This window comes from Theobroma cacao, chromosome 2 (assembly GCF_053813885.1).
Source record: "Theobroma cacao isolate CCN51 chromosome 2, ASM5381388v1, whole genome shotgun sequence".
Lineage (NCBI taxonomy): Eukaryota > Viridiplantae > Streptophyta > Magnoliopsida > Malvales > Malvaceae > Theobroma > Theobroma cacao.
Window position 1 is genome coordinate 4104948 of NC_142640.1, and position 15348 is coordinate 4120295.

The 15348-nt window shown below is 34.3% G+C and overlaps 2 protein-coding genes across 5 annotated transcripts; one reads left to right on the forward strand and one right to left on the reverse strand.

Moving 5' to 3' along the window:
• DRD1 (SNF2 domain-containing protein / helicase domain-containing protein) lies at positions 1–6015 on the reverse strand. 4 transcript variants are annotated; one of them, XM_007042033.3, is made up of 7 exons: positions 5846–6015; positions 5638–5714; positions 4904–5409; positions 4482–4694; positions 3536–3694; positions 570–2323; positions 1–488 (listed from the first exon to the last, which is right to left on the reverse strand). In XM_007042033.3, the coding sequence occupies exons 2-7, from the start codon at positions 5684–5686 to the stop codon at positions 485–487; spliced, it is 2685 nt and encodes an 894-aa protein (XP_007042095.1). In that variant the 5' UTR covers positions 5687–5714; positions 5846–6015; the 3' UTR covers positions 1–484. The 4 variants fall into 4 exon arrangements, with proteins under 4 accessions (XP_007042095.1, XP_007042093.1, XP_017971834.1 ...); XM_007042031.3 differs by having other exon boundaries at positions 4904–5424; XM_018116345.2 differs by having other exon boundaries at positions 5638–5717.
• A 3063-nt stretch (positions 6016–9078) lies between these two features.
• On the forward strand, positions 9079–15169 carry SAE2 (SUMO-activating enzyme 2). Its single transcript, XM_007042035.3, has 11 exons — positions 9079–9387; positions 9492–9581; positions 10758–10841; positions 10929–11147; positions 12012–12113; positions 12289–12735; positions 12820–13049; positions 13315–13408; positions 13494–13676; positions 13845–13942; positions 14508–15169. The coding sequence occupies exons 1-11, from the start codon at positions 9355–9357 to the stop codon at positions 14875–14877; spliced, it is 1950 nt and encodes a 649-aa protein (XP_007042097.1). The 5' UTR covers positions 9079–9354; the 3' UTR covers positions 14878–15169.
• The last annotated feature ends 179 nt before the right edge of the window (positions 15170–15348 follow it).

Consider the following 15348-nt stretch of genomic DNA (forward strand, 5'->3'; position numbering starts at 1 on the left):
TTTGGTCAACCAGAACGTTCGGAAAGCACAATTTACAATTTTCATCTCGTTAAATTCAAAGTAGCATTTACACAGGCCTGCATCAGAGGTGAGGATGGTTCTATAAACAGTCATAGAAAACTGCTTGCACAAAGACTTGCAGCTTTACAAAAGTAGTTCAAAAAACTGTCATGCACTAAAGTAAGCATCTAGTTGATGATTCCTGGCTTCGTTATGGATATGTTCTAAGGCCTCCTAGGCTCAAAGAAACGGAAAAGCCACTGACTGCTGTCAAAAATAGGTCATTCTCATTTCTTTACCATCAAATTTACCTAACACTGCTTTCAAGCAATGAGCCTACACAGCTTTCAAAAGTATATCAACCAAGAAACATAACCAAGGACTGAATGGCTACATAAAGAAGCAAGAAATTACTTGTGCCAAACAAGGAAAAAGCCCAATACTTATTGTGCCCATGTCAGTCTCAGCTCTATGGTCCCAGCATCTACCTGAAAAATACAGAGAATAGAAGTTGGAATGCAAGAACTAAGAGAAAATAAATCAGAATGATGTTGAATAAAAAGACTAACCTTTTGTACAGAATCTTAATATCTTCCCTCAACAAAGGACTTTCCAGAAACAGATCATTGCACTCATTCACATCAACAGTCTCCATTTCAAAATCTCGGTTGCCACAATACTTGTTCCACTCAAACCACATCTTTGCAATTAATTCCTTCTTGAAACAAGTACTATGATCCTCCTCTTCAGGAGATTCACCAGCAATCAGTCTATATGCATACACTTTCTTCTTCTGACCAGGACGAAATGCACGGCCAACAGCTTGGCGGGTCACAGATGGATTAAGATGAACATCCAAGATTATAACTCGGGATGCCCCCACCAAAGAAATTCCCTCTCCACAAGCCTTAATAGATCCAAAGAAAACTTTAGCATCAGGAGAGTTGTTGAAGCGCTCCATAGACAACTCTCGATGGTCAGAGCTTGATTCACCCGAGATAGAAAAAATCTCAATTCCTGGATGCCAGCCCTTCATTTTCACACACAATCTCTCCAAAAATTTCAAGGGTATGAGATACTGACTAAAAACAAGGAGCTTCTCACCAGCTGACTCACACAAATTTATCATATTAAGAAAAAATTTTGCTTTGACTCCCTCTTTGACATCTAATTTGTCCAACAAGTCATCCATCTTATCATCTGTCATGACGGAATTCTCAGAGAAAGAATTCAGTTTTGGATGTAGATAAACAGCACTACCAACAGATGAAATTTTGAACTTCCTTTGAAACCTTTTTAACTTCTGAACTTCATCCTTCTGTCTGGGACTAAGACCGAGTACTACAGTGAAATCAACAAGACCAGGAAGCTCATCCAAGAAATCTCCTTTGTAGTAATGAAGGACTTTGCTGGTCATCTCACGTAGATCATGTATTACTGAGACTTTCCTCTCAAAATTTTCATCCTTCTGCAGTGTGTGCTCCACCAAATCATAAAAAGCTGCATCTGCTCCAGCTTTCAACTGCTTCCTGACTCCTGATATATGAACCTTGCTCATTATCTTCTTAATTACTGATTTGGAAGTGTCCAACCGAAGAAACTTTGGTCGAACTAGGTTTAATATGTTAAATACCTCTTTCACATGATTCTGATAGAGGGTTCCAGAAAGTACAACTTTTCGAGCGGTTTGCACTTTTGCAAGAGATTGCAACACATCAGTGTTCTCATTCCTTGGTGTATGCCCTTCATCCAAAATTAGAATTGACGGTGCTCGTAAGAGTATCTCTTGGCAGGAAATTGAGGTCTGGCTAAATCCACCATCACAAATAATTGTAGAGAATTGTTTGTATCCGAGAAAAAGGATACTCTTGCACTCAACCCACTTTTTTAAGACATCCAATTGCTGCAACCTGGTATCTGCTTTCACAGTGTAGAAATCAAGCAGTGGCATATCCTCTACTTGCCATGTTTCAAACTCCTTTTTCCATGTAGCCAAGATACCTTTTGGAAGCACAACTAGTGGCTTAGCATGTGGATATTTGGCTAGAAAACTCTGCATGAAGCTGATTATCATGAATGTCTTTCCGGATCCAGGCGCATGGGCCAAGATGCAACCCCCAGGGTTATCTGTCACCAAATTGCTCAGAAGAAAATTAAAACCTTCTAGTTGGTGAGGTTTCATCTGCTTCAAATGCCTCGGATGAGCAGATATGTCCGTTACTGTTAAATCATCTTCAGAAAAATTCACTCCAACGGTTTCAGTTGACTCTCTATTTTTGGCATTCCGTGGCTCTAATGCATAAGTATGTGTACTCCTTTTGACCTGGATCAATTGAAAAGTTAAAATGTAAAAATATCAGACAATGAATTTTTCAGCCAGGAAACATGCTGATAAGGCCAATTAGTTGGATTTAACCAAACCTGAACAGACAAACACAATTTCGAGAAAAGAAAACCTGAGCCTGTGTTATTTAATGCATATAACAGCAACACTGCCATAACCATTAAATCAACCCAAATCTGAATGTGTGCATGTACTAATAAGATGAAAACTAAATGAGGCAACACAAGGCCCCTCCAAATGTGACAATAGAATCAAAATGCCTTAGTTTGACCTCATTTTCCACCCCAACTAATAGACCCAGTTGACCTTATATTAGCAGGTCTACTGAGTCTTACATGGATAAAGATCCATGCTATAGACTGGTCTTTACAGTAAAACAGAAGATCTCAGCCAAAGTATTCTTAGAAGCAAGCCACTCACTTACTAAATAGCTTCAAAGATCACTTCAAGGAGATAGAAGAGAAAACTGAGCCAGGTTTGCTAGATTGTTGGCTCATCTAAAACAACCACATTTCCAAAACCAAAAAAAAAAAATGTTACTAGAAAAAGAGAACCATAATAAATTGGCTGTGCTGTCTTTACTTCAAGCATTCTATACCAATACTCAACTTCGGTTGACCCTTTTGCTTTTATCCCAGTTAAGTTCAATAAAACTTGAAACATTTTGTTGGTGCCACTGATGCCTGAGCTAAGTTTTACAGAGAAAAACTCATGGCCAACTAATGAAATCACTAAAACACGTGAAACACATGCACAACTATCTCAGCACATCCAGGATGACATAAAGGTGGTGCTACCTAAACGTTGGTGTAAGCTATATTAAAATCTGCTTTCATTACTATATAAGCTCAATATATATCTATTTCTGAATGTATTGCATGTATGTCTGCATGCAGTAAGTAGCTTGGGAAAAAGCACTGAAGGTACAGCAGGCAAAAAAGGTTACTCTTTTGGCAACTTTTGCCCGACAACAGGGTCCCTCTACAAATTAAGTATGCACACTACCTTCAGTTCAGTTCATCCTACTGACTATTGACTATATCCTGCTCTTCCAAATTTTTATACCGAGGTCAAGCATATAAAGATAGAATCAAATCACAGATATTTAAAACTTAATTTGTAGCACCATGTTGGACAATTATACTGCTCAATAGCATAAGATTGAGATGAATGATCAGAAGAATGACTTACCTTGTTATACTGGATGTCAATTATAGTCTCAATTCCTCTCTCGATTACCCCGCAAATGCGACAAACATAACCAAGATCATCCTTCAAGACAAAAGAATGATCACAATCCTCCTCATCTTCTGACATGCGTTCACTTGATGATGGATCCTCAAAACCATCCTACCAAAAGCATCATAAGTCATAATGAATATTGGAATACTTGCTAGGGGATAACTAATTGCCTATAGTTCAATAATTATAAAATTTCAACTAATTCCAGTACATAAAACAAGAGTTTTCTAATTCTCCATGAAGGTCAAAAGCAAGTAGCAGACCCAAAAAAATTGACCTAAATAATAGAAACAACAATGTCAGAGGTTGTTTCCTACTGACACAACCAGAAATAGGGATGACGATTTTACACGAAAAAGAACAAGACCAAGATGTTTAGAATCAGAACATAGTGCAAATAGGTAACTCAAAAAGAAAATAACAAAAGGAAAATTCCAAAAAAAAAAAAAATCTTTCATGTCTATATATACTAATAAGTGATATCAAGCAAGAGCAAAGTTAGATAATGTACTAATTTCATCAAGCAAAATCATCTGCTTATGAAATCTTTGCCATTGGATGTTTTGCTCTGTGTGTTCTTTTCATCTTTCAATCTAAATGCACAAGATCCAACACAGTCTGAATGAGACCAAAGACCAGACTAACATATCAAAACACAAAACCCCAAACCATGAGTAATTCGTCATCTCTATAGCTTCAGAAAAGAATTCAAAAACTACTACTTCAGGCGTTTGCACAGTTGTTAACCCAAAACAGAGAAAGAATAAGGCTTGACACAATCTACATCTAAAAAAGGCATGTTCATTGCCAATTCAAAATAAAGTAAAGATGATATAATAATAATAAAAGGATAAAGGATATCCACCAATTACTCTTGATGAGCAGTGTAAAATACCTTGGAAAACTCTAATGCCATTGACATCTCCTGCCAAATATCTCCCAAACCATCATCTGCAGCCTCAGTTTGAGTATCAACATCCTCTTCAACACCAACATAAACACCTTTATCCTTCTTGATACCAATTTCGCAGGTTAGACTAACTTTTTCTTCTTTGTAAATTCTGTTTCCCATGGACTCCCTAACCTGAGATACATTAGGCTCCCCAACCTGAAATACACCGATCACACCAATCAAATTAAGATTGGATCAAAATATTAATAAAAAACGTGAAACATACAATTTAGCATTTGAAGCCCACTACCATAGTACTCAAAACACACTCAAGTACACACAAAGAGAGAGTGCTTTATCATTTTATATCCCTATCTCCTTCTTCAAACACACAACCAAAAATTTAAATGAGCACAACAACATACCGGTATCTCCTTAGAGAGTAATATCCCAGATGGCTTCCTCAGTACAATTTCCTGAACAGGATGTAGAGGCCTCCGACTTCTGCTGTCTTCATCATCCGAATCCAGAATTACTACAGGTGACGCCATTGATGTGATGCCACTTTCAGCAGACTCGTCTTCCAAGTCAATAAAATTTGTCCGTGACAAATGGGCAAGTTGTCGACTTGGCAACTGTGAAGCCTCTTTCCTTGGGCTCTTTTCCACATCCGCTAACACATTGGAAAGACAAGGATGCAAAGCAAGCACCTTACTTACCAATTGCATATTCCTAGAGATAAGGGCCTCTAAATCTTTTGTAACACTTCCGTATTTACCACCGGTATTAAAGGTTTCAAGCATACTGGAGACTGCACATGGGTCAGAGTAATCGACAACATTTGGAGAGACAGTTTCATGCCGTGGTTTTCCAGGAGTGGCCACGCTGTCATCATCTTTTGAATCACGCGATATTTTCGTCCTTTTACAACCTTTAGAATAGAACTCTGTTATCAAAACACAATAAAGTGTAAAACTCCGAAAAACGAAAGCCAAAGTAACCAACTATTAAATATAAATTCATTTTTGTCCCCATTTTATATTTTTGCTGTTTACACAATTGAAAGAAACAACTAACAAATTCAAAAGAAATTTGACTTTCTAGGCAAAGAAATAAACAGATTAAGAACGTACAAATATAACGGAATGCATGTAAATACCTTTTGAGCCTCCGTAATTTGTTCGCAAAACCGGCAGGGGAGACTCCATTCAATCACTTAATTGAAAGTGAACGCTGCTGCTAAGAGAGAAACATAAGAAGAATAAGAGGAATAATCTTCAAAATATTAAACAGATAAAACTCTAGAATCAGAGTTTCATGCCCTAAATTAGGCAAATTAGAGCAGAGATTAAAATAAAAGCACTCACATTTTTTTGCTGCTCGAACTGAAGAAATAAACAACAATGAAACAACGTCCGCTTTTAGTCGCAGCCTTTCAGCCTTCCTCTGCCTCAACAGCCGAGCGGGAGAGGAAGTGTGTGAGAGAAGCAGAGAAGCCTGCTGCCATGTTCCGTAGACTTTTCTCTTTTATTTTTTAATTTACTCTTTTCAGCTTGATTATAAAAGGGTGAAAACTTGTGTGCATCCGCCTCGGAGATAGAAAGTGTATGATATGTACAGGTGGCGTAACAAAATTCGGTAAATAAGTTCCGCTCCAGGCATTATGACGTGGACCAATACGAAAGCACCATGTGGTGAGCCTAGAAACAAAAAGCAAGATGTGGGCGTAGAAAACCAAGATTTAATATATCACGCGTTAACTGGTCCCACGAATGCGTGCCATAACCCATAAGGCTGATTGTTTGATGCCTGGAATACGACCCAATACACATTCACATCCCATAGTTTCCCCTCATTTCCTAATCAATACTCGTTTCTTGAATAACAAAATTTTAAGTTGGAATTTAAATTCTTTGCTTCGAATTATATAAAATATTATATTTTTAATTTATTAGATTAGATATATAGTTTATTTTAGGTTATATAAACTGTCAATCGGTATTAAAGTTAGATAAAAATAAAATAAGGTTTTCCAATTTAGTTAATAAAAAAATTAGTACAGTAGCTGTTTTTTTTCTAGTAAATTGTTAAAGTATATTTTTATCATAATATTTAGATATAATATTTTTTAAAAAATTTTATTTTTTATCATATTCAATCAAAATTTTATATTTTTATTTTAAATCAAATAAACATTTATACTAAAAGTTTTTTTAGTTAAAATGTAACTTGTATTTTATGTTACATAATATTAATGTGACATGTTGACATATTATAATGAATGATGATATATCATGTTAATATAATATGATACGATGATAGGGTCATTTGATATTTTTCACTCTGCATATTAGAATTACGTGCATATAAAATGATAAGTGATATTTTATTAATAACAATTAGTAAATCGTTAGTTATATGATATTTGACTCATAATAAAACTACATGATTTTTTTTTCTAAGAATCAAAATTTATTAAATTACAATCAAATAAGAAAAACATATTTCCAACATATCATTTATTAGAAAACTTCAAATATCAAATGATGAACATCATAAAACACATAATCATTAATTGTGTCGAAACCCTTATTAGCCATGTAGTTAGTTAAAGTATTTCCTTAGCTGAAAATATGCTGCTTTTTAACATCCCATTGACGTTGAAGTAGTTGCGGAATGACTTGAATAAGATCCTAGTTAGAGATGATGATGAGATGAAGTGATAGCTTAAAAAATTACATGGTTTTTATTGAATGCAATTGAAAAATATTAATTTAATTTTTTAAATAATTAAAATTTTTTAAAAACATTGTGTTTAATATTTACTTAAATGATCAATTCAAAACAATACCAACTTTCGGGTAAAACCACTGTTTTAACACAAATTTTCATAAGTCTTATAATTTTATAATAATAATAATATTAATTATATTAAAAATATATAATAATTAAAATAATTAATAAAATATCCACCTAATAAATATCTATTTTCTCACTTTTATATCTCTATTAATTTTTAACTATTTATCTCATTTTTCATCAAAAATATGTAAAAATTAAAATAATTAATAAAGTGATATATTCTCTCAATTCTCTAATTATGTGCTTAATAAATCTCAATTTTTCATTACTTCTCAATTCCTACGATACTATTAATTTTCAATTATTTATTATATTCCCAATCAACTAAGATAATATATATTTAATTATCTCTATTGCTTATTAATTTTCTTTTTTCATTTGCTATTCTTCTTTTAATTTCAATGAAAGACCTCATCTTCTTAATTTTAATAAAAATAACTTCATTTAAGTATTTAATTTTAAAATTTTAAAATTATTGAGTTGCAATTGATTCAAAATTGACACAATAAACATTACCACTATCCTTGAAGGCCAAGGTTCATTATTTGATTATATTTTCTATCTCTGGTTTACCGTGCAGAAAATATATAATTTTAGCTGAAGTTAAAGCAACACTTCCCGGAAAGTGCAAGGAATTTCGTTAGTCTCTTCGTAGCATTTTCTCAAGCAATGACTCAGTTAGACAATGAAAAATATATATTTTTACTTTATCTGCATTTCAATACAGTAAAAAAATTTCATCTAAACTCGTAGATTTTCATTTCTATGTATTTTGATCATATTTGATAATGATTCAATCAACCAAATTGATCTTAATTATATGTGTCACGTACTAATTGAGCAAAGTGTTATACCTTAATCGGTAATCAAAATATACATATCACATAATTTCATTGTATTATACCAAAACATAAGTATAACTTATATTTATAGTCAATTGGTTCCAAAGTTGACTTAATTATTGACTCCATAACTAATTTTCTTTTTAAGTTGCTGCTTAGGTAAAGTTTAGTAAATAAGTCTAGGATGTCAATAATTTTCAATCATAATCATATTTAGAAAAAAGAAAATTATATTAATGTGAGGCAATAAGTACTTTTTTAAAGAAAGTAGTACTACTACTTTTGCATAAGTTAATACAAAATTAAGATAGTTGTACCATTAATTAAATATTAAGAATGTGTATCACATTCTCAATATCAAACACTACCTAAAATATTTTGTATTTTTATAATATTGTCGGTAATTATAAAAATAAAATACATACATTAAATATATTAAAAAAGTGATTAGAAATCAAATTTAGCATGCAATGGAGAAGGGGGAATATGATATTTCAAAACATTGGCTTTATTTTTTTTATTTAAAAAAAATAAAATTTGGTCAAATGATTGAGCTGGACATTTGTACACCATTAAAGCAACAAAGACTTCCGACTTTCTCAGTCTTCCTTCAACTACTCTAAATAATAATTGAAGGACTCGGTTAAAGCCCAAAACAAGATACTTTGATATGCATATCCAAACACAGGCATTGTCTGCTTCTGTTCACAATAGGGGTAAACTAAACAGTATTTCCAAACACCACCGAAATCCACAGAGCTCAAGCCTCAAATTGTTCGCCGGGGGCCAAGCCAAGCCACTTGAAAACTCTCGGTCTCAGTGAGAGAGAGAGAAAGTAATAGGGGGAGGTTTTTATTTTTTATTTTTTATAATTGTTAATAATTTTATTTTTTTAAATTTAAGTTGATTTTGTCTTTTTTTTTTTTTTTACGTTTTTTATTCTACCTTTGGCGCTCCTTCAGCCGCCCTTTCCTAATCACGGCCATTTAGATTCCCTTAGCCGTTGTTTCACGTCCCGTGTTCGATTCCCTACAAACCCCGGAAAAACCTCTCTCTCTCTCTCTTAATCTCTATAAAAAATAAGAGAAAGAAGAAAATTCGTCTTTCATTTCACTCTTCTCTGCTTCTCTCTTCTTATTATTCTTCTTGCTCTCTCTGGCTTGACTCCAGAAATGGCTTCACAAGAACAGTTATCCGCCATAAAGGTACGAAATAATTATTCCAAAAAAAAAGAGAGGCAAAATTATGAGAAATATGAACAGTTAGTTTAAGTATAATTTAACTTTTATTTTTCCTTTTTTAATGGTAGGGGGCGAAAGTGCTTATGGTTGGGGCTGGTGGGATTGGTTGTGAGCTTCTCAAGACTCTTGCTCTTTCTGGGTTTCAAGATATTCATATTGTAAGTCAATAAACTTTCTGTTTAATATTTCTTAAAAATGGGTTTTATTTTTTCCCAGCTTTTACTTTACCCATTATTTACTGACGAGTAGGGTTTTTTTTCTTCTGTGTTCTACTCATTTATTATGTTTTTGTTTTTGCTTTTTTAAATTCTTTGTTTAACTGGAGTTGGCGCTAGGGTTTAAACAGTGTAATTAAGTTTTTACGTTAAACTCTTTTTTTAAAGACTTAGGGTGCATAATTTTGTTTGATATTGGCAGAAATTAGTTTGTAGAAAAATTCACGGGGAATTATTTAATTTTCATGGGTCTTAAGTTTTTATTTACCTTTGTTTATGGTATTTATAGAAACGGCAGTATGTCTGAAATGTGACACTAATTAGTGAGATGCTAATCCTAAAATGTTGCAAAGTGATTTTTTGCTGTCTCTATGGGCGATGACAGTGATCTGTCCTCGAGGTTTAGTTTGTTTACCGGAGATTTTTGGATGCATGTTTTAGGTGGCATGGGCAAAATCAGTTCGACAATAGATTCGGGTGGTTTTCATGCAATTGATTTGTAGTGGTAATGTTGAAACTGAAGGTGGAACTTATGGTGCTTTTGTGCATTTTATAGGACAGTGAAATTGGTAGCAGCACAGAGGTTATCATGCTTGGAAAGCATATTGTCAAAATGGCCGTTGTCTGGGGAGATAGTGGAAGTTTTGAGTGGTGGTAGTACGATGTTGTCTTTAGTTTGGCTTGATTGGAAGCAATGCTAATGGTTGATTTTTGTAGTGGCGTGAATTGGTCATAGCAGTTTAGGGATGGGGTTGGTTATGATGATACAAAAGTTAGATGCATTGTTCTAAAATTGTGCTAAGTGCTGATAATAAGTTACTGATGTTTTGGGTGCTAGTTACCGGTGTATCAATCCTATAGGTGGAGGTGGTGCTAAGGATGGTACCTGGGTATCATCATTTTACTTGGAAATTTGATGGATGTAAAAATTTTTGTTTCATTTGTTTTTTACTATTATTAAAATATGTTAGTTACTATGTGTTGGAAGTGAAGTTGATCATGTGGGGTTTGAGCTGGTATTTTGTTTTTGGATTGCTTGCATCTAATTTACTGGCTTAAGTATTTGGTATTTTATTTTGGAAATTATTTATTCATGCAATTATATTTATCTGCTTGTAGATTGACATGGACACTATAGAAGTCAGCAACCTGAATAGACAATTTTTGTTCCGACAATCCCATGTTGGGCAGTCTAAGGCCAAGGCAAGTACATTTAAAAGCATTTTTCTTTGTTAGCTTGCATTGGAAATTATAAGTTGATGATTTATATTTCATCAATATTTTGATCAGGTCGCTCGAGATGCAGTCTTAAGAGTCAGGCCCAATATAAGCATTACACCATACCATGCAAATGTTAAGGAGTCTCGCTTCAATGTGGATTTCTTTAAAGAGTTTGATGTTGTTCTGAATGGGCTGGATAATTTAGATGCAAGGCGCCATGTGAACCGTCTTTGCCTGGCAGCTGACGTACCATTGGTTGAAAGTGGGACCACAGGGTTCTTGGGACAGGTAATTTAGGTTTTTACATGTCTTTTAGCAATAATCTTTTTATTCTCATCTTGCAACTAGGTTGCATGTGTGGATTGCTCATGGTCAGGCTTCATCTAATTTTTCTTAGTTTGTGCGAGTATGAATCCAATAAATTTATTTTGATCTTACATGCTGTATAACCAATAATCTGAAGTTCCATTATTTTATGCGAAGAATTACTTATTGAAGGAACTCACTCCTAGAACAGGTGACCTTTTCTACCTTATTCCCGTAGCATCTTAAGTTTCTGTTTGGACGGAGCTTGTTTCTCTTGGCAAGTGCTATTGAAGGCTTCATAAAATTTTTTAGCAAATGGGTCCTACACAAATATTATCAATGCTGGGATACATCTTTGAAATATGATTGAAAGTTTATGGGTTGCTTTTTTCTCCATTGGCGAAAAAAGTTACCGGTTTTCTTGGTCTGAACTTCAAATTTGACTAGAGTAAAAGTTCATGCAGTGCATTAAGCAATTTAATTCAGTAAAAAAAAGGTAAAATGTTCCTTTACTTCTAGTTTAACATGTGCATGTATTTGCTTTTGTTTCTCTTTGTACTTGTTTAGTAACTTAATCTTATGATTGCTTAAGGTTCTGAAGGTTAGAGTTCCTTAGAGTTCATGGCTATGTTTGACTACTAAAATTGTTTGTTATTTGAGTTCAAAAACTTGAACTTTCGTGTTATTGCTTGTCAAGTCCTCTCTATCTCTTATACACATTATAAAATTATATTTCTGGTGTTACTCCCCTTCTTTGTTTTGCTTGGTTTCAGTGTTATGTTATTAATTTGTCTGAATGGTTCTGATGATGACCATTTTGTATGATTATAATTATCTTGGATGCAGGTCACTGTACATTTGAAGGGAAAAACAGAATGCTATGAATGTCAGCCAAAACCTGCCCCAAAGACTTATCCTGTATGTACAATTACAAGCACTCCATCGAAGGTAATCATTCATTGAGCTGAGAGATTTTTATTTGGGTGGGGGTAGGGTGGGATTTCATTTGCTTTTATTGGCTTTCAGCAACCAGTAGTTGCTAGAACTATAATGATTAAATCTATTTGTTGTTTGCCATGAAACTGCTATGCCACAATTTCTAATCATATTGTTTGGTTTGTAGTTTGTTCATTGTATTGTGTGGGCAAAGGACCTGCTTTTTGCAAAGTTGTTTGGGGACAAGAATCTAGAAAATGATTTGAATGTGCACTCTAATGATGCTGCAAATTCTTCAGAACATTCAGATGTATTTGAATATAGAAAAGATGAAGATATCGAAGAATATGGAAGAAGAATATATGATCATGTGTTTGGTCATAACATAGAAGTGGCTCTGTCTAATGAAGAAACGTGGAAAAACCGTAACAAACCACGGCCTATATATAGTAAGGATGTCCTGCCCGAGAAACTATCTGAACAGAATGGAAACATGGAAAAAGGTTGTGTAACTGATGACGTCTCTGCCATGGCATCTCTGGGCTTGAAAAATCCTCAGGATGTATGGAGCCTTGGAGAAAATTCAAGAGTTTTCCTTGAGGCTTTGAGATTATTTTTCTTGAAGAGGGAAAAGGTCAATGTTGATCTCTTGCTTTTGAAAAACTAAATGATCATCTCTTCCTACCAAGTTAGACTGATTTATTTTACCATTTGACAGGAAATAGGGAACCTGACTTTTGATAAAGATGATCAATTGGCTGTGGAATTTGTTACTGCTGCTGCAAATATTCGTGCTTCTTCTTTTGGGATTCCTTTACATAGTCTTTTCGAAGCTAAAGGTATTGCTGGTAATATCGTGCATGCTGTTGCAACAACAAATGCTATCATAGCTGGGTTGATCGTGATTGAAGCAATTAAGGTTTTAATAAAGGATAGCAACAATTACAGGTCTAGTTCAGTTTCTTTTTTTTCTATTCAATTTGTTTTCTTGTGAATATTTTTTTGATTTAAATACGAAGTAATTATGTAGTTCAGTTTTGTCGTAAGTACTGAGTGTATGTTATTGTGTTCATTTTAGTACAAAGTAATATATAGCGGTCATTGTCATTGTTCAAAATTATACTTCTCATCTTAATCCGTCATGAGTGCAAATTACTTTTTTATGATAATTATGCTGTATTTCAGTTCTAATCTGTTTTGGATGCTCATGCAGGATGACATATTGTCTAGAACATCCTTCAAGAAAGATGCTTCTTATGCCTGTGGAACCCTATGAACCTAACAAGTCTTGCTATGTTTGTTCAGAGGTATATCTAAAATGCTTGTTTGAATGGAATTTCCTTTGTAAATGTTTCAAATCACACTTACGTACGTGTAATATCTTGAAAACAGACACCTCTATCACTTGAGGTTAATACTCATCGTTCTAAGCTGCGGGATTTCGTTGAAAAGATTGTTAAAGCCAAACTTGGCATGAACTTTCCACTAATTATGCAAGGGGCAAGTATTCTTTATGAAGTTGGTGAAGATCTTGAAGAGGATATGGTAGCAATTTATGCTGCAAACCTTGAGAAAGTAAATTTTTCCCCCTATCCTCGCTTTTAAATAAAATATTTCAATATAAATTTGCTGCCTTTCTACAATCAATTACTTCTGGGTTCAAAATCTTGAAATTACAGGTGTTTTTCTTTTACACTTCGGCACAAAAGAAGTGCGATGATTGTGATTTATTTCTCTTCACAGGCCTTATCCGAGCTGCCTTCTCCAGTTACTAGTGGGACTGTGCTTACTGTCGAGGATCTTCAGCAGGAGTTCTCACGCAATATCAATATCAAGCATAGGTTTGTCTTTTCCTTGATTATCTGAATGAAAAAATTTAAAAATCCTGTTCTGTTTTGTCCCTAGAAGGCTCTTTAAAAATATCTGATGAATGTTAGACTGGCTTCATCAAATTAATTTCTCTTTTTTGCCTCTCTTTTTTCTGTGGTGTACTTGTGTGTATAGTGGTTACATCTTTTGCTCCTGGCATATGTATCTTACTCCCTGGTTAAAACATGAAAAATCACAGAATTTATTTAGCTAAAATAATCTGTTTTGGTGATTGCATGTCAATTAATAAGGTTGTTTTTTTTTTCTCTACTGATTCTTGACATTACTCATATAATTAGACTATTAAGTCATGATGAGTACGGGCTGATCTCAAAGTTGGTGGTTTTATATGTACTTTATTTGCTTCTGAATGCCTTCTCTAATTTGCTTTTGTGTGAGTGTCATATGGCCAGCTTGTAAATTTTATACATGATGCTTGTATTGTCAATGGAAGTTGCATCAATTGTTATCCTGCATTTGGGCATTCGTCCTCAAATATTAAGAGTGATTTATAAAATTTACTCTTTATTCTCGCAGGGAAGAATTTGATGAGGAGAAGGAACCTGATGGAATGCTTCTCTCTGGATGGGTTGAACCTCCTGTTGATAAGGACAAGAATAAGCCTATTGGAAATGGTGAAAGTACATCCAATGCTTTACCAGCAGAGGAGAGTCTGGAGGCCAAGAAGGACGTTACAATTCAGGAAATTTCAGAGGTGACTGAAATTGCTACTGGGACGAAAAGAAAATTGTCTGAGGTTTCGAAAGGCACCACTCCAGATCATTCAGGCCTTTCTGATGAAACTCGAAATCACAATCAACTCGAAAAGCTTGATGTTGATGATGAGGATGATGAACTCATGATATCTGATGATTGGGAATCACTCACCAAGAAGAAAAGGTTGTAATAGGTTTGACATCATCTTGCTTGTGGACAGCATCTTACCTCTGATTTTGTATCATTAGGTTAAAATGGTGATTCTTTTGGAGGCCATAATTGTTATTATGTTAGGACAGAGTCTATAGTATGTTGCTTTGGTTAGATGTTACTAATTGTTACGTCCATTCCCCTTTTGTGGTTTACAAGCGTAGCAACAATGTGTATTCCTCCTAGTTTTAGATTAACAGAGGGTTGTAACGCTGCGACTATTCAGAATTCTTTGAACATCAATGTGAAATGAAATCAATGTTGGAACTAAATGGGAGCTGCTTCCTCTGATAGCTAGAAACTATGAACTTCTTTCTACAGGTGGCCGATCATGGTTCTTTGGCATGCGTCAGGGATGATTCCATATGACTCTCAGCCTGAAGCAATGAATGTAATGCATTGCCATATTCACCAGGCATGAAGGCATGTTGGTCACGTCAAGAAGAAAGGT